At 36.4% G+C, this 18,282-nt stretch overlaps 2 protein-coding genes and 1 long non-coding RNA gene across 3 annotated transcripts in view; 2 read left to right on the plus strand and 1 right to left on the minus strand.

Moving 5' to 3' along the window:
- Window positions 1-18,282, plus strand: part of LOC127836268 (Na(+)/H(+) exchanger beta-like) — a 150,231-nt gene that overhangs the window by 14,384 nt on the left and 117,565 nt on the right. The gene's annotated exons all lie outside the window — the stretch shown is intronic.
- On the plus strand, window positions 666-6,477 carry LOC127835767 (uncharacterized). Its single transcript, XM_052362206.1, has 2 exons — window positions 666-958; window positions 1,186-6,477. The coding sequence occupies exon 2, from the start codon at window positions 2,131-2,133 to the stop codon at window positions 6,475-6,477; it is 4,347 nt and encodes a 1,448-aa protein (XP_052218166.1). The 5' UTR covers window positions 666-958; window positions 1,186-2,130.
- LOC127836275 (uncharacterized) lies at window positions 11,354-17,440 on the minus strand. The gene is made up of 2 exons (XR_008028690.1): window positions 17,262-17,440; window positions 11,354-12,595 (listed from the first exon to the last, which is right to left on the minus strand). It is a non-coding gene; the product is annotated as an uncharacterized LOC127836275 (long non-coding RNA).

Consider the following 18,282-nt stretch of genomic DNA (forward strand, 5'->3'; position numbering starts at 1 on the left):
TTATAATGTTTTACCAAAGGTGGACCACTTTTTTAAGAATGGCAAACGTGCATCCTTTCCTTCATTCATGTAGTTTTCCATGTCCAGAAGAAAACAACTTGTTCCAACCTTAACCTGAAAAATGCCCGAGAACACATATTAGAACGAAATCTCTGTACATAAATTTCATAATTACCTAACAGTTTGAAAAAATAGTACATAAATAACCCTTTTATCAGTGTTATAATGATAAAAAAAAATAGTTATATTTCGGTACCTGGGCGAGCATACCTTGTTGTCTTTATTATTGAAATCCTGATGTGTTTGTTGCCAATTTATGTTCTTATATACAAAAATAATCAATACATTCATTATTTAAGCCGAATACATTGCATCAATTGAACCTCTTTAACACTGCAATGTAGAGGTTTCACTGGGTAAAAAAAGATGTTGCCACGGTATTTGTTTCCTTGAAATAAGTTTAAGCTAATGTTTTGACAATAACAATAATATAAACCCTTTCCATCTCAGAAAAAAAATTCCTGAATTCAATTTTGTTCCTGAATGGCAGCCTTCAGACGTTATCCTATGCATGCTGTCAAAGAAATAGGGTTGTTTTTTTTGTGTGTGTAAATGTTAATATAGTTAATTAGAATAGCAAGTATAAATGTTACTATAAACCGGCTTTGGGATACACATCCAAGAGTACTGAAAGCCCTGAAATCATAAATCATACGGTCAAATCTAATGGGAAATTTAGGGTCAGTTCTGGGGTATGGGGATACTTTTGTTTATTCAAGGAAGCCTGGTTAGTGTATGGCAGAGTTCGAGAGTTTTCTGTGTGTTTCTGAGTCAGTTGAATTTGGGCTTAAGACCAGAGCGTTTGTTGTGTGGAAGGAGGTGCCATCAGAATTTCTGATCGTCGGCCACATTGTGGAGGCATCTAGAGTGTTGTGTTTATAGAAGGAATCTAAATGGGGTATGTTATTTAACAATAATCTTTCTCGTCCAACATATGCATTATTGTAGTAATCATTCTGTATTGTTTCGTTTTTCTTGTAAAACTTGTAGTGCTTGATGTTACGGAAATATTATGTTATTGCCATGTGATTTTGATAAGTAGTAAAATGTGGTATAATTGAAAGCTGTTATAAGGGATTAATCATAAGCATAATGATCTGAATGGATATTCTTATATCCTTGTAGATCCCATTTTTGTTGGTGTAAGAATTACGATGAAGAAAGTTGATGGAAAAGGGGATAGAAGATAGAAGTTTAATAAGACGTATGTTGCATACTAGAACTAGTTGAATATTGATGAAGAAAGTTGATGGAAAAGGGGATAGAAGATAGAAGTTTAATAAGACGTATGATGCATACTAGAACTAGTTGAATCTTGGCCATCAGTTTCATAAAGACAACTACAAATAAATTATACAGAGAAACGCACTGACAGGAAGGAAGCATTCATATCATAGTAAACCTCAAAAAGTGTAGCAGTGATGTGTACTGTGTAGTTCCGATCGGGTAACTGGAAAGAACTGGACCTGAGAACTGAATATATGTATGACGTATACAGCGGAGCACAGCAAGAACATTTGCTTTTAACATTTGACATTCGATCATCAGGGATAATCTAGATTATAATTTCTTATTTGTTTTTAAATGTGCATGAGATTAGAATAGAAATTAAAGCACGAAAAATAAATAGATAAATAAACTTTGTAATCCTCTTTGCGGTATTGTGATTTGCATAGACCCCAAAATTTCAAGTCCTTTCCTTCTATCTGAGGAACATTGGTGGACTTTTGTTTACATTCAAAGTTTATAGTTAGTTGGCTCAACTATACTATCAAAAATCTTTGACAAAACTGGTAGTACGGGTGGGGTTATGCTATTCGATTATCACAGAGAAATACTGCAGTGAGGAAATAAAAGCTTGTCTGTAAATTCAAGAGAAATTTTATCTCTGTGTGCTGTGCTGTTAATACCTGGGTTGTTATCTCTAAGGGGACTTGCTACAGGTCAGTGTGAGGTCACAGGCACTGGTCAGGTCAGGCAAAGGGGAGAAACTGTTAAAAGGGGCCAGCAGGTTATTATAAGAGTTAACTTTCTTGTTAAATCCCTTATTCATTGGGTTTGATTTTCACCATGTCTGATTTGGAAAATCTTTTTCAAATGGGTGAAAAGTCCGGTTTGTCCGGGGAAACTTTGCTCTCCTTTATAAGAGAAAGAGAGGAGGCAGAAAGGAAAGAAAGAGCTTATGAGCGTGAAGAGAGAAATAGAGAGAGAGAATTTAAGAAATTAGAAATGGAGAGAGAAATTGAGATGGAAAGATTACGTAGTGGGTCACAGAGGGGTGATAGTCGTACTACTAGTGAGAGTGGTACTAAGGCTAAGTTGCCAAAGTTACCCAATTTTGATGACAAGCGTGATAGCATGGATGCATATCTCAAAAGATTTGAGCGATTTGCAGAGAGTGCTGGATGGAAGAAGGAATGTTGGGGTGCAAATTTGAGTGCACTGTTGCAGGGGCGTGCCCTGGATGTGTATTCGAGACTCACAGTTGCTGAGGCTAATGATTATCAGAAACTTAAGGATGCCCTGCTAAAAAGGTTCAATCTCAACGAAGATGGTTTCAGGGAAAAGTTTCGTAGTAGTAAATGTGAATCAGGGGAGACAGCGTCTCAATTTGTAATTCGATTGGGAGATTACTTAACCAATTGGATGTGCCAGGCTGGGTCTGACGAAACCTATGAGGGTTTAAGAGATTTGATTTTACGTGAGCAATACTTGAATGGGTGCTCAAAGGGACTGCAAGTGTTCTTAAAGGAGCGTAAGTTTGCTTCAGTAACAGAGATGGCCGATTGTGCAGATCGGTATATTGAGGCCCATGAGGGCAATGGCAAAACGGGGAATGAATCTAGAGATGGTGTGAAAGGTAAGGCTTGCTTTGTTTGCAATGGACCACATTTACGTAGAGACTGCCCGAGGATAAATGGTCGGAACACCATGGGCACAAACAACCATAGGGGTGGTAACCTATCAGGCCAGTATTCAGGTAATGGTTTCAAAAGCTGGGAACCAGCAAGAGGTGGAAGAAGACCTGAAGACAAGTATGACCGAAAGGTAAGTAAATCTAGTTTGTCGGCGTGTGGCCTATCCCAAGGAAAGGTAAGTCTGTCATGTGGTCACAAATTACCTGTCATGTCGGCAGCGTGTGATGGACCTATTCGGGAAAATATGCCGGAGTGCATAGGATGGGTCAACGGAAAACAAATTCGTGTCTTGAGGGATACTGGATGTTCATCAGTGGTGGTAAAGAGGTCTCTTGTACCAAACCACAGTTTTACTGGGAAAGTTCAGAATTGTGTCTTACTTGATGGAACAGTGAGACAATTCCCCACGGCAAAAGTGTTTGTGGAAACACCTTATTTTACAGGTAAGGTTATTGCCATGTGTGTTGAAAGTCCAGTATACGACTTGATATTGGGGAATATTGACGGAATCAGAGATATTGCAATTGGAGAATATGCGACCATATCAGAAGAGAAGAAAGTGGATGAAACGGTGAACGAACAGGCAGCAGTAGTCACCAGAGCTCAGGCTTCAAAAGAAAAGGTAAGCAAAATCAAACCGTTAAAGGTGCCAACACAGATCAAGGGGATGAATCCACAGATGTTTCAAGAAGCACAGAAAAGTGACCCAACTCTTCAAGCTGCCCGGGAACAAGCAATGTCGGAAGAGGTAAAGCAGTGTGGAAAACTGAATACTTCTCGGTATTATGAACGCAATGGATTCTTGTACCGTGAATTTACGTCTCCAAAACATAACAAGGCAGAACCTGTTTGCCAGCTTGTTGTCCCTAAGGAATTTCGAGATGAAATCATGAAGATAGCTCATGAGAGTTTATTAGGAGGACATCTAGGAATGCAGAAAACATTGGATAAAGTACTGTCACAATTTCATTGGTCTGGTGTAATGTCAGATGTGAAACGTTTCTGTACCTCCTGTGATACCTGTCAGAGGATGACATCAAAAGGAAAAGTTTCCAAGGTTCCGTTGGGAGAAATGCCATTAATAGATACACCATTTAAACGCGTGGCTGTTGATCTGATTGGACCTATTACACCAGTTAGTGACAGAGGGAACCGGTACATATTAACGGTGGTTGACTACGCTACAAGATATCCGGAGGCGATGGCATTGAAGAACATTGAGACAGAAACCGTTGCAGAGGCATTAGTAGACATTTTCACTCGAGTTGGAGTTCCACAAGAAATGCTTAGTGACATGGGAGCACAGTTTACATCTGGACTCATGAAGGAGATAAGTAGGCTGTTGTCAATGAAACAGTTAGTGACTACACCATACCATCCCCAGTGTAACGGGTTAGTGGAAAGAATGAATGGCACGCTGAAGTCCATGATAAAGCGTATGTGTACAGAGCGACCCAAGGACTGGGACAAGTACATTTCGCCAGCCTTGTTCGCATACAGAGAAGCCCCACAGGCAAGCACAGGGTTTTCTCCATTTGAACTGCTCTACGGGAGAACAGTAAGAGGACCAATGCAAATATTAAGAGAGATGTTGACACAGGAAACCCTTAGTGAAGAGGTAAAAACTGTTTATGAATACGTTTTGGACCTAAAGGAAAGGCTAGCAGAAACAATGCAATTTGCACAAGAAGAACTGAAGAAATCTGCTGGAAAATACAAGAAACACTTCGATAAGAAAGCGAGGCAAAGAACATTTTCAGTAGGAGAGCGAGCTCTAGTTCTGTTGCCAACAAACCGAAACAAATTGCTCATGCAGTGGCAAGGGCCATATGAAATTGTAGAGAAAGTTGGTGAATCAGACTACCGACTTGACGTCAATGGTCATGTGAAGACATACCATGCCAATATGTTGAAGAAATATGTGGAGAGAATTGGCAATGAGGCTGAAACTGGTCAGGCTGGATTACTGATAAATATCGCAGCGGCCATTATTGAAGACGACAAGGTACCAAGTGGTGAGAAGGACTGTTTAAGTGAGTATGGTCGATTTAATGAAGAGATACAATGTCCTATAATAGAACAATCAGAATCTGTTGAAGATGTCAAACTTGGTGAAAACCTAGATGCCAAACAATGCGAATCTTTGCAAACATTACTTCAAGACTTCCAAGACGTGTTAACTGACATTCCTGGGAAAACCAATTTGGTAGAACACCATATTAAAACAACTACAGATGATCCAATTCGTTCAAGGCCATATCCTGTTCCACATGCTGTGAAGGAGACCATAAACAAAGAAGTTCAGGAGATGTTAAGAATGGGTGTCATTGAACCATCAGATTCACCATATAGATCACCAGTCGTTATAGTGAAGAAACCAGATGGCACTAATAGATTTTGTGTGGACTTTCGCAAGTTAAATCAGGTCACAGTCTTTGATGCTGAGCCAATGCCATGTCAGGATGACATTTTTGCACGCTTATCCCACTGTCGTTACTTTTCGAGAATTGATTTGTCAAAGGGGTACTGGCAGATTCCAGTTTCCGAGGAAAGCAAAAAGTATACTAGCTTTGCAACTGACACCGGGCTATGGCAGTTTCGAAGAATGCCATTTGGACTGGCATGCGCACCCGCTGTCTTCAGCAGAATGATGAGAATGTTGCTGAAAGACCTTAGTGGAGTGGATAACTTTTTAGACGATATGTTCCTGTTCACCGAGACATGGGAGGAGCATCTTACGTTGATTGCAGAAGTCTTAGGGCGCCTGCGAAATGCTGGACTGACGGCAAAGCCTAGCAAGTGCATGTTGGCTTGTGAGAGACTTGATATCTTAGGACACCAAGTAGGGCACGGAAAAGTGGAACCAAACCCACAGAAGGTTACAGCAATAGCTCAAGCCGAAAGACCACGAACCAAGACTGAACTTCGATCCTTCTTAGGGCTGGTAGGTTATTATCGTAAGTTCATACCAAACTTTGCTGCTGTGGCTGTACCACTTACCGACCTCACCAAGAAAGGTAAACCCAATACCTTGGTTTGGGAATCACCTCATGAAAGGGCATTCAAGGAATTGAAGGAACGAGTGACGATGTCACCAATTCTCCGAATGGCAGATTTAGGTAAGCCATTTATTCTACGTACAGACGCCTCTAATGTAGGTTTAGGGGCAGTACTTCTGCAAGAACATGAGGATGGTAAGTTTCCGGTAGCATATGCAAGTCGTAAATTGCTGCAAAGGGAAAGAAATTATTCGGTGGTTGAGAAAGAATGCCTTGCAGTTGTGTGGGGAATACAGAAATTCCACACATACTTATATGGTAAGAAGTTTCTGTTAGAAACAGACCACATGCCACTGGTATATCTGAACAAGGCAAAGGATTCTAATGGCAGAATCATGCGTTGGGCTCTTGTTTTGCAGGCTTACCGGTTCACTGTTGTTGCTATAAAGGGAACTGAAAATGTCGGGGCTGATTATCTCAGTCGAAAATCTGAAACATGAGTCATGAACCTAGTCTTGACACAAATCCAAAAGGTTGAGACAGAAATTGGGAATTTCATCTTAAGCAGGGGGGTGTGTCAAAGAAATAGGGTTGTTTTTTTTGTGTGTGTAAATGTTAATATAGTTAATTAGAATAGCAAGTATAAATGTTACTATAAACCGGCTTTGGGATACACATCCAAGAGTACTGAAAGCCCTGAAATCATAAATCATACGGTCAAATCTAATGGGAAATTTAGGGTCAGTTCTGGGGTATGGGGATACTTTTGTTTATTCAAGGAAGCCTGGTTAGTGTATGGCAGAGTTCGAGAGTTTTCTGTGTGTTTCTGAGTCAGTTGAATTTGGGCTTAAGACCAGAGCGTTTGTTGTGTGGAAGGAGGTGCCATCAGAATTTCTGATCGTCGGCCACATTGTGGAGGCATCTAGAGTGTTGTGTTTATAGAAGGAATCTAAATGGGGTATGTTATTTAACAATAATCTTTCTCGTCCAACATATGCATTATTGTAGTAATCATTCTGTATTGTTTCGTTTTTCTTGTAAAACTTGTAGTGCTTGATGTTACGGAAATATTATGTTATTGCCATGTGATTTTGATAAGTAGTAAAATGTGGTATAATTGAAAGCTGTTATAAGGGATTAATCATAAGCATAATGATCTGAATGGATATTCTTATATCCTTGTAGATCCCATTTTTGTTGGTGTAAGAATTACGATGAAGAAAGTTGATGGAAAAGGGGATAGAAGATAGAAGTTTAATAAGACGTATGTTGCATACTAGAACTAGTTGAATATTGATGAAGAAAGTTGATGGAAAAGGGGATAGAAGATAGAAGTTTAATAAGACGTATGATGCATACTAGAACTAGTTGAATCTTGGCCATCAGTTTCATAAAGACAACTACAAATAAATTATACAGAGAAACGCACTGACAGGAAGGAAGCATTCATATCATAGTAAACCTCAAAAAGTGTAGCAGTGATGTGTACTGTGTAGTTCCGATCGGGTAACTGGAAAGAACTGGACCTGAGAACTGAATATATGTATGACGTATACAGCGGAGCACAGCAAGAACATTTGCTTTTAACATTTGACATTCGATCATCAGGGATAATCTAGATTATAATTTCTTATTTGTTTTTAAATGTGCATGAGATTAGAATAGAAATTAAAGCACGAAAAATAAATAGATAAATAAACTTTGTAATCCTCTTTGCGGTATTGTGATTTGCATAGACCCCAAAATTTCAAGTCCTTTCCTTCTATCTGAGGAACATTGGTGGACTTTTGTTTACATTCAAAGTTTATAGTTAGTTGGCTCAACTATACTATCAAAAATCTTTGACACATGCAACCTAAAAATCACAATGATGTTATCACACTTATCTTGTTGACATTTTTATGTTGAAATTTGGAACAGTGTAAATATTTGACATCTGTTTGACATTGTTAACTACTTAGGTCACATCAAATATTACGATGAGCAAACGATTGGTGTACTGCCACCTAAGCGATAGGGACACTTTTAGTCTGCAACATTACGAAAGTTTTCCAATAAGGTGGATAAAGTGTACCGAAGAATAACAAAGTAGCCACTTTTCCTGTTGGTTCGGCCACCTACGCATTCAAACTCGCGCATGCGTACAATGATCGTCTGCATTATTAAGAAAAATGTGATATTTAAAAGGGAAAATATCTATATGTTTCATAAAACAATAAAAATATTTGTCAACAAACATGCATAACATCAATAAACTTTCATTTTCAAGTTGACAGCTGGAAGTCAATATCTGCTAGACGTTTTCCTATAAGTTTGTGAATTCGATTGGTCGAACGCACGCGCTCTACTGTGAGGCTCTGTGAGGGGAAATCACTTGTTATTAATTTCCCGCCAGGTTTTGGTTTTGTATTCGCCGAAATCTTCTTTTGGCATCTGCACGTGATAGGGGTTGGCGCCTCTGTTTTTGCCCGGAGATACTCTTCAACTGCCTGCTTGCCAGCCCATACAGCTTGTAACTTCTGAAGAGAGTTCGAGTCTCGGAATGACTCGCATGGCATAAGCTTTTCTGAAGGCACCGCATTCTTGTTTAGTGGGTACACACCGGCCTTTGTGAAGGCTGACACGATGTTCCACGTGCTAACTGCCTTCAGGTAAGCGCATGGCTGTATTGCTTAAACTGTAGCCAAGCCTTGCGTAGTTTCCGCATGTTCCACAAGCCCTTACTCTTCGTCATTTGTAAAAATGGTCTCCTTTAGGAATTTGTTAGGTTCTACACGTCCACTTATCCTATCTCTTAAGGTTTGATAGGGGATGTACTATTGTAGCGCCACTCGACGTACCAATAGTTTTTTGGTCTTTACATCCGATACTGCTTTTAGAAAAATATGGGGGTTGTATGATCTATACCTTCCATGGTATCTCTGAGGATTGGCTTACAACGTTAAAAAATGCACGTGGCGTTTATAAGATTTTAATTGATTTCCGTGTGTATACGATAAACCCCTGAACGGGCCTCTAAAATATGACAACGCCGACCTGAGTCAATAATGTACGGTAAACTGACCTTGACAAATGCGAACACAGGAACCCGGATTATTCGAAAACGTATATCGGAAATATTTTTACTTAAAAGGTGCTTTTTTTCAAAGGATTTTATGTTTGTGTTCATTGTGTGTGCAATTATTATGGTGACAGTACAACTTCTTACATTCTTTGTCCTCATTTTTCGGATTTTATTGACAAAGAAATATATTCGGCTTGAAACTGTATCAAATTCGGAGCGTGCAGTGCACGGACGGCTTAAAAATTACGTCATTAATAAATTCACAAACTAATAGGAATTCACGAACCTATAGGAATGAAGTTTAAATAAAGAGCAATTATTTCTTGCTTATATCAGTTTGTGCTTTTAATAAACAGGTAAACATTGTTAAGTTTTTGCATAATTAGCGTTCCTTAGCCCTTGCAGTGGTGATCAAATTTTGCACCTTAGGACAATATACGGCGAATTGCAACTCTCAGCAACCCTTTGGGTTATAAACCGGAGAACTGAATTATTGCAGTTCTATGAACTAACAAAACAGTAACATGTTGGCAGGCTACTCGAAGACCATTTGCGCGACAATACAGAGAATGTTATTTTATATACAATATTCTATGTAAGAACGCTGACAATAACAAGTATCTCTCAACCTTTATTTATTTGCAGAAAGTAAAAACCATAAGTGCATACCGAAATCATCCAACCGACGCCATTTTAAATCCTGGATCGAAATTTTGGTCAAGGCGGTCCAGTCCATAACGGTCTGTCTGCTAACGGTCCAATAAAGTAATAAAAAGGACGCAAAGGATTGTCCGTAGCATCAAAGACCTATCAATATACAAAGATAAGCGTTATCGGGTTATCGCGGATTTTCTCCCGGAGGGAACGAGATTTAGTCACGTGGCCAAAGGCTAGGTACAACGAAAAGTTCGTCTGCAACGAGTCAGTAACGTGTCGATTGATTCGCAAAATATGAACGGTTATCAAATCAAATGAACGTAACTTGCTGGTGTCTTTGGTGGTACAGAATACTGCTTTAAATAATTAAATGACCGATGCAATAAACATTATCTTTATGGTAATAAAATTCTTTAATTAATTTTAATGTCGCTAATTCATCGGTTCAAAGAATCATCAAAAATTATTTATTCAAAAGTTTTAAGTCAAATAAGCGTCCAATTTTGCAGTCATGCATGCGGGAAATATTGTATGTATGCTAAAAAGAAAAATCTTATAACACATTAGTAATTGTTGTAGTTATTAGTGGCAAAGATCTATCCTTAAAAAATGTTTATTGGTGGATATTTCCGTAGAGATTCATTGATCTATTAATAAACATGTTTATTTAAGATCCGAGATTAAACAAAGATGACGCCTAGAATATTGTAATAAAACGAAACGAGTAGTTACAAATTCTTGTTATTTAAATCACTTTTCAGACATATTGACGGAGCATTCACGGTAGTTAAGATTAAAACCGGCGCCAGTTGAACGTCTACTGAAGGAGAATCTCGGGAAGTTAGCAGGCCAGTGTAGCTTCAACAGGTGTCAGATTAGTACACTTGCATATTAGGTTGACAGATTTCGCACCTTTTTTAACATGATTTCCCAAAATAAGGCCCTGTGACCCCGGGACAGACCCCCGGGTTAACCTACACAACATTCCTACAAACGTATTAGTTTTAACATAAGAATATCATATCATTTTTCATGTACAACATATTCACATGGCAAAATATAACAAAACCGATTTTTTTTCATGGGATGATGATTTAGACCTCGATGAAATTTTAGGAGAATATACAGCAGACGAAGATGCTATTGATAATTCAAATGGGAAGCAAATTGCAATTTATATTTGTCCAGAGTGCAAAATGTAGTATAAAAGTATTTCCGGGTTCCGGGGTCACGTCTTGAAAAAGCATGACAAAAATCTCAAAGGTACGCTATAACGGGTTTCTATGTATCTCTTTGAAATTCAGAAGTCGAAACAGCGGTTATTAAAATAGTTCTTGTTTTAGGAAATAGACCATTAAAGTAAGGAAAACAGGAAAAAACAAATACCTAACAATATACTGATACGTCTTTGGAAAAACGGACAAATTACGTAAATAAGTTGTTAAGCCCCGTTTTCATATGCTTCTTTCGCATTTTGAAGCCTAACGCACACATTTAAATTCTCTGTAGTAATTCAAATTATTATATACGTTAAAAGCAATAAAAGGTGTCCATGCTGAATTGCATTGAGCAAAAGTATACCGTAGTACCTAAGCAGAACGTATCCCCCATCGAGGGTAAACGTTGCATAGAAATAACAAACGAAAAAACGAATGTAAATTATTTGATAGTTTAATAGCATATTTAACAACATACAACATTACACAACAGTTAATAATAAATTTACGAAATACCTTTTTATTGAAGAAATGTTGTTTCATTTCACGAGTCGCGTTTCGAGAAATCTGGACATAATGCTTGTGCGTAGTTTCATCCCAGATTAGCCTGTGCTAACCAAGGCTAATCAAGGACAACCCTTTACGCCTAAATTGGTTTTTTACTAAGAAGAGACTTTATTTAAACGAAAAATGTCATATAAGCGGAAAGTGTCATCCCTGGTTAGCCTGTATGAACTGCACAGGCTAATCTGGAATGACAATTTACGCAAAAACATTATGTCCAATTTTCTCAGAACGAGATTCATAAAATGAAAGAACAACATTTCTGTAACATTTTTGTGTTAAACAGGTGACCAACGTGAATACTTTGCAAGATCTGTACAGATTAAAAGAAAATAAATACAGTCAAGTCTAATACATATAGTTTATTCATATTAATTACTTCTTGCAGCTGCAAACTACAGAAAGAGTTCACAGCAAGTCTCCTACAAAGTTCCATTATCACAGAAACCCTGTCAAATAACAATGGCAGATCTGTCCAAATGACATGACTACGAGGCACTGGTTTTCTATGCACGAACAAATTGCATTTGAAGTCAGAGTGCACCTCTATGGACAGTTTTACGGAGGCAGCATCACCGTGCGAGTACATCTGCATCAATGTCAATTTGCTTCTGTCTTTACGAACCATGAAATCCTGACTGATATATTCCTGAACTTCAGTCTGTAGTTTTAAAAAGTCAACACAATCAACCTCCACCTCCTCAATGTCACATTCCTGATGATTTAGTGTCGTTCTCCCATTTGCATTCTGTTCAAAGTCTTCCAAAAATCCACGATTCAAAATGTCCGTCTCATCTTCCAGGTTCATTATGTCTGGACCATTATCAATGAATCCTGTATTCAGCAACCCTTAATCATCATCTAAACGAACACAGTAGTCATGGTCGTTTCCCCTCATCACAGGTTTGGACATAAACATTACTACATGTTGGACTGTTGCCAGAACATCAATCATTTGACAATCCCGATAGAGCAGGTATTGTTTCATCCGATAGAGCAGGTATTGTTTCATCCGATAGAGCAGGTATTGTTTCATCCGTGCTGGTTGTGACCTTAGGTTTTTTCCATAGGTACTTCTGTGTACAAAAGCCCTTACTGCATTTCTTCCGCGGCATCCTGCAAAAAATAAATGTTCATATAAATGTACATATTATATGTGCAGATATGGTTTCATCAACATAAAGTATGCGTGAGAGAAATTGAAGTATGAACATGTAATAATAATCGTCCACATACTAATCGTAATAATAACATTAGTATCCTCTTAGACAAAAATGAGAACAGAACTTATTTATTTATTCACAATAAACAGTTTTGTTTTTCATGTTTAGCAGAAGCATAAGAAGAAATATTTATAAATAGTAGAAGTAGTAGTTGTAGCAGCAAAGCAGCAGTAGCAGAAGAAACATATTTGCAGTAATAATTGTAGAAGAAATTCTGACGATTCATGATTTTTAGCAAAGGTTACTTATTAAATACTTAATGGTTAGGCCTGCGCTTGTAAATTATTGATGAATAAGCAATTGACGCAACTTACTATTGACCAAGGTTAAAACAATATAACACAGATTTCAATAAACCATAACGGTGTTTCGCAAAGACGTATCGCTCCGATTCGCTCGTACCATATAACAAAGCGTTGCTTTTAATAAAGAGTAAATTGTATCATAAAATGCAATCTACGAGGATCAACCACTACATATAATTTAAAATCAACATTGTTATAAAGTGTAAACATTTCAAAGGCCGATCTTTTATCCTGGTCCGATACTTATGTTTTATAGTTCATTTACATGTAATATCTGTTTGATCGGAAATTATCGGAAATTATACCCACTGGATGAACCGTCTGCTGAATCGACATTTAAAATTACGCATCCATTGTTATTCACTTAGCACCATAAAACTTTAGTATTGGTATTGTTAATAGTACTTTTAAAGAGACATTTTATTTTTTCATTCGACTAAATTCGTTTTAATCGCTGATTGCCAATGTGAGAAAACCTTCAATAGGCGTATTTGATTGGAAAGGTTTTATAATAACCTTTGTGAAGATCAGAGTTCACTGAACAAGCGAGACCATCTTTCTTATTGTGTCCTGTTAAATCCACTTTTTACCTCCATATCGAATGTTGTTACATGCATATGCTGACGTTTGTTTTATTTATCCGATTATGCATTAGACGCGATGTGTTTTTTTCCAGTTCAATGATCAAAGCCAAATGATTTTTTTTTTAATTTAGTTATTTGTTTACTTTAAAAAGAGTGTTAAAGTGCACATTTATTCAAAATATACTGGCAAAATTCTCAAGACGATTTTATTGAAATAAGTCCTTCAGTCCTTAATAAGCAAAACATATTGAAGTAAAACAAACATTTTACAAGCTCAAAACAATCTTATTATGACAATATCAGAGAATCCTCTGGGAAAAATGAGATTAATGCATGTGCGTTAAGTGTCGTCCCAGATCGATGTTCGTTTATAATCAAAATATTACTTTAAAGCGAAAATGGTCACCCCTAATTGGCCTGTACGGACTGAACATTCTTATCTGGGATGACACTACATGCAAGCATGTCCGAAACATTTAAGTATATGTAATAAAGAAGAGATATCCAAGTGTTCACTAAACTAAGTGCTATGAGTTAAGTCTACCAATGTAGCAATATGAAAATGAAACAAAAAAAAGGCTACAATTAACCAAATCTATCCACAAATAGCTAAGTTATTCAAAAAGGCGTCCAAGCTATTTTTGAAGTCTTCCCTTCTCAATGTGTAAATGTATGAAACATGTAAGTGTAGGTCTTATACGAAGAGATATTCAAGTGTGTACTAAATATAGTGCTATGAGTTTAGTCTTCCACTAAAGCAATATGAAAATGAAACAAAATAAGTGTACAATTAACCAAATCTATCCACAAATAGCAAAGCAATACAAAAAGGCGTCCAAGCTAATTTTGAAGTCTTCCCTTCTCAATGTGTACATGTCCGAAACATTTAAGTATATGTCTTTCAAGAAGAGATATTCAAGTGTGTACTAAATATAGTGCTAAGAGTTTAGTCTACCAATGTAGCAATATGAAAATGAAACAAAATAAGTCCAAAATAAAACAAATCTATCCACAAATAGCAGAGTTATACAAAAAGGCGTCCATGCTATTTTTGAAATCTTCCCTTCTTAATGTTTCAATGTCCGAAACATATAAGTATATGTCTTACAAGAAGAGATATTCAAGTGTGTACTCAATATAGTGCTATGAGTTTAGTCTACCAATGTAGCAACATGAAAATGAAACAAAATAAGTCTACAATTAACCAAATCTATCCACAAATAGCAAAGCTATACAAAAAGGCGTCCAAGCTAATTTTGAAGTCTTCCCTTCTCAATGTGTACATGTCCGAAACATTTAAATATATGTCTTTCAAGAAGAGATATTCAAGTGTGTACTAAATATAGTGCTAAGAGTTTAGTCTACCAATGTAGCAATATGAAAATGAAACAAAATAAGTCCAAAATAAAACAAATCTATCCACAAATAGCAGAGTTATACAAAAAGGCGTCCATGCTATTTTTGAAATCTTCCCTTCTTAATGTTTCAATGTCCGAAACATATAAGTATATGTCTTACAAGAAGAGATATTCAAGTGTGTACTCAATATAGTGCTATGAGTTTAGTCTACCAATGTAGCAATATGAAAATGAAACAAAATAAGTCTACAATTAACCAAATCTATCCACAAATAGCAAAGCTATACAAAAAGGCGTCCAAGCTAATTTTGAAGTATTCCCTTCTCAATGTGTACATGTCCGAAACATTTAAGTATATGTCTTTCTAGAAGAGATATTCAAGTGTGTACTAAATATAGTGCTAAGAGTTTAGTCTACCAATGTAGCAATATGAAAATGAAACAAAATAAGTCCAAAATAAAACAAATCTATCCACAAATAGCAGAGTTATACAAAAAGGCGTCCATGCTTTTTTTGAAATCTTCCCTTCTTAATGTTTCAATGTCCGAAACATATAAGTATATGTCTTACAAGAAGAGATATTCAAGTGTGTACTCAATATAGTGCTATGAGTTTAGTCTTCCAATGTAGCAACATGAAAATGAAACAAAATAAGTCTACAATTAACCAAATCTATCCACAAATAGCAAAGCTATACAAAAAGGCGTCCAAGCTAATTTTGAAGTCTTCCCTTCTCAATGTGTACATGTCCGAAACATTTAAATATATGTCTTTCAAGAAGAGATATTCAAGTGTGTACTAAATATAGTGCTAAGAGTTTAGTCTACCAATGTAGCAATATGAAAATGAAACAAAATAAGTCCAAAATAAAACAAATCTATCCACAAATAGCAGAGTTATACAAAAAGGCGTCCATGCTATTTTTGAAATCTTCCCTTCTTAATGTTTCAATGTCCGAAACATATAAGTATATGTCTTACAAGAAGAGATATTCAAGTGTGTACTCAATATAGTGCTATGAGTTTAGTCTACCAATGTAGCAATATGAAAATGAAACAAAATAAGTCTACAATTAACCAAATCTATCCACAAATAGCAAAGCTATACAAAAAGGCGTCCAAGCTAATTTTGAAGTATTCCCTTCTCAATGTGTACATGTCCGAAACATTTAAGTATATGTCTTTCTAGAAGAGATATTCAAGTGTGTACTAAATATAGTGCTAAGAGTTTAGTCTACCAATGTAGCAATATGAAAATGAAACAAAATAAGTCCAAAATGAAACAAATCTATCCACAAATAGCAGAGTTATACAAAAAGGCGTCCATGCTTTTTTTGAAATCTTCCCTTCTCAATGTTTCAATGTCCGAAACATTTAAGTACATGTCTTACAAGAAGAGATATTCAAGTGTGTACTTAATATAGTGCTATGAGTTTAGTCTACCAATGTAGCAATATGAAAATGAAACAAAATAAGTGTACAATTAACCAAATCTATCCACAAATAGCAAAGCTATACAAAAAGGCGTCCAAGCTAATTTTGAAGTCTTCCCTTCTCAATGTGTACATGTCCGAAACATTTAAGTATATGTCTTTCAAGAAGAGATATTCAAGTGTGTACTAAATATAGTGCTAAGCGTTAAGTCTACCAATGTAGCAATATGAAAATGAAATGAAATAAGTCCAAAATGAACCAAATCTATCCATAAACAGCAAAGTTATACAAAAAGGCGGCAAATATATTTCTGAGGTATTCGCATGCAAAACTGCAACCACAAAAAAACTTTCAGAACATTAACTTAAATTTTAAGTATATGTTTTACAACAAAAAATAAATCATTCTCAATATAAATAAATCAATGCTTGAAATTACTGTCTGTTATCCAAAAAATAACCGAATATTGCAATTTGTTTAATTTCTATTTACACTCAACAGATATGTACTGTGTGTGTGTTTTTTAATTTTAAATACTTTTTCACAAAAAGTTGAAAAACGAACATTATATAAATTTATAACAAAGGTTTTTTTATGGCGAAGACATTAAGTTAAATACATTCAAGACATTCTTTAGTTTTCAGTTGTTTTAAGCTAACTCGTAAATGACTATGGAAACTAGTCGAAATAAGCTGATTTGCGAAACCTTCCCCCACCCGCTTGCCAGGACTACCGCTTGCCACTACGTTGTATTTCAATATAGCGATATAATAACCAAATTATCTGCACAGTTACATCGTAATTAGATTAATTATTGGCGTTTACACTTATTGATACAATACAGCGATGGGTGGTTAATTGATATTTGATAATACTAACCTTAAAGTCAATAAAGACAGGTGTGAAAACGATGGCAATTGTTTACACGACTCGGCTTCTAAATGGCGTCGTCTGCTCGATTGATGTCACGTGATCCAGATCTCGGTTCCGCCGCTCGAATTTCCGATAATTTCTATTGGTCTGAATGGATGTTACCAATCTTTGTATATTGATAGGTCTTTGGTAGCATTAATATGCAAAAATCGTATAATAAAAATATATTTCAAAATTCTAATTAGAATAGTCGATTGTAATGCATACTTTCAAAAAATGAATAATAGCGAAGTCGCATTTTAGTGCTTGTTAACAGCTGTCAACGAGATGATAATTTGTATAGGGATAAAATCGTGTGGCATTGTGCTTAGTAGGTTGTCTGTCAGTTTACATGGTTTAGATACATCGTGTTTAATATATTGTCCGATATGATTGATCTGTTATTCACCATTCAGCGTCTTGCATTTAACACATTACAGTGCTCCAGCTAGGATTTGAAAAGGGCAGGGGGAGGGGGGGGGGGCTTTTTGTCAAAAGGACACTGTGGACGCGCAGTATTTTGTCAAAAGGGCACTTTCGAGCACGCGGGCATTTCTGGAATGCTTCCTCTTGCATGTTAATTGATATGGCATTAATAATTGTTAGAATATATTATTCCCATTATTTTTTTATTTTTTTTTATTAAACAATTCAAATATAATGTCTACAGTGAGAAATAAATTAATTACAATGAATTGTAATAACATATTTATTCATCACCATATGTAAAATTAAAAAAAAACGGCAGGGGGTGGGGCCTAGGAAGGGCAGGGCGGAAGTTCGGGATGGCAGGGCGATTCGGGAGGGCAGAGCGGGGCGCCCTTGAATTTAGGCCTAGCTGGAGTACTGCATTAGAGGCAACCTATACTTGCGTAAAGGTCAAATAGCAAATAATTTGCATTGGCCCATATATTTTACCAATGTATATATAATCAGAATTTAGTTCATCAAATATTAATCTACTACATTTGTTTGCATTATATAAATT

The sequence above is a fragment of the Dreissena polymorpha genome, chromosome 6 (genome assembly GCF_020536995.1).
Source record: "Dreissena polymorpha isolate Duluth1 chromosome 6, UMN_Dpol_1.0, whole genome shotgun sequence".
NCBI classification, from domain to species: Eukaryota; Metazoa; Mollusca; class Bivalvia; order Myida; family Dreissenidae; genus Dreissena; species Dreissena polymorpha.

Coding starts and splice junctions, on each gene's coding strand:
- LOC127835767 (XM_052362206.1), top strand. CDS start 2,131: ATGTCTGATTTGGAAAATCTTTTTCAAATGGGTGAAAAGTCCGGTTTG.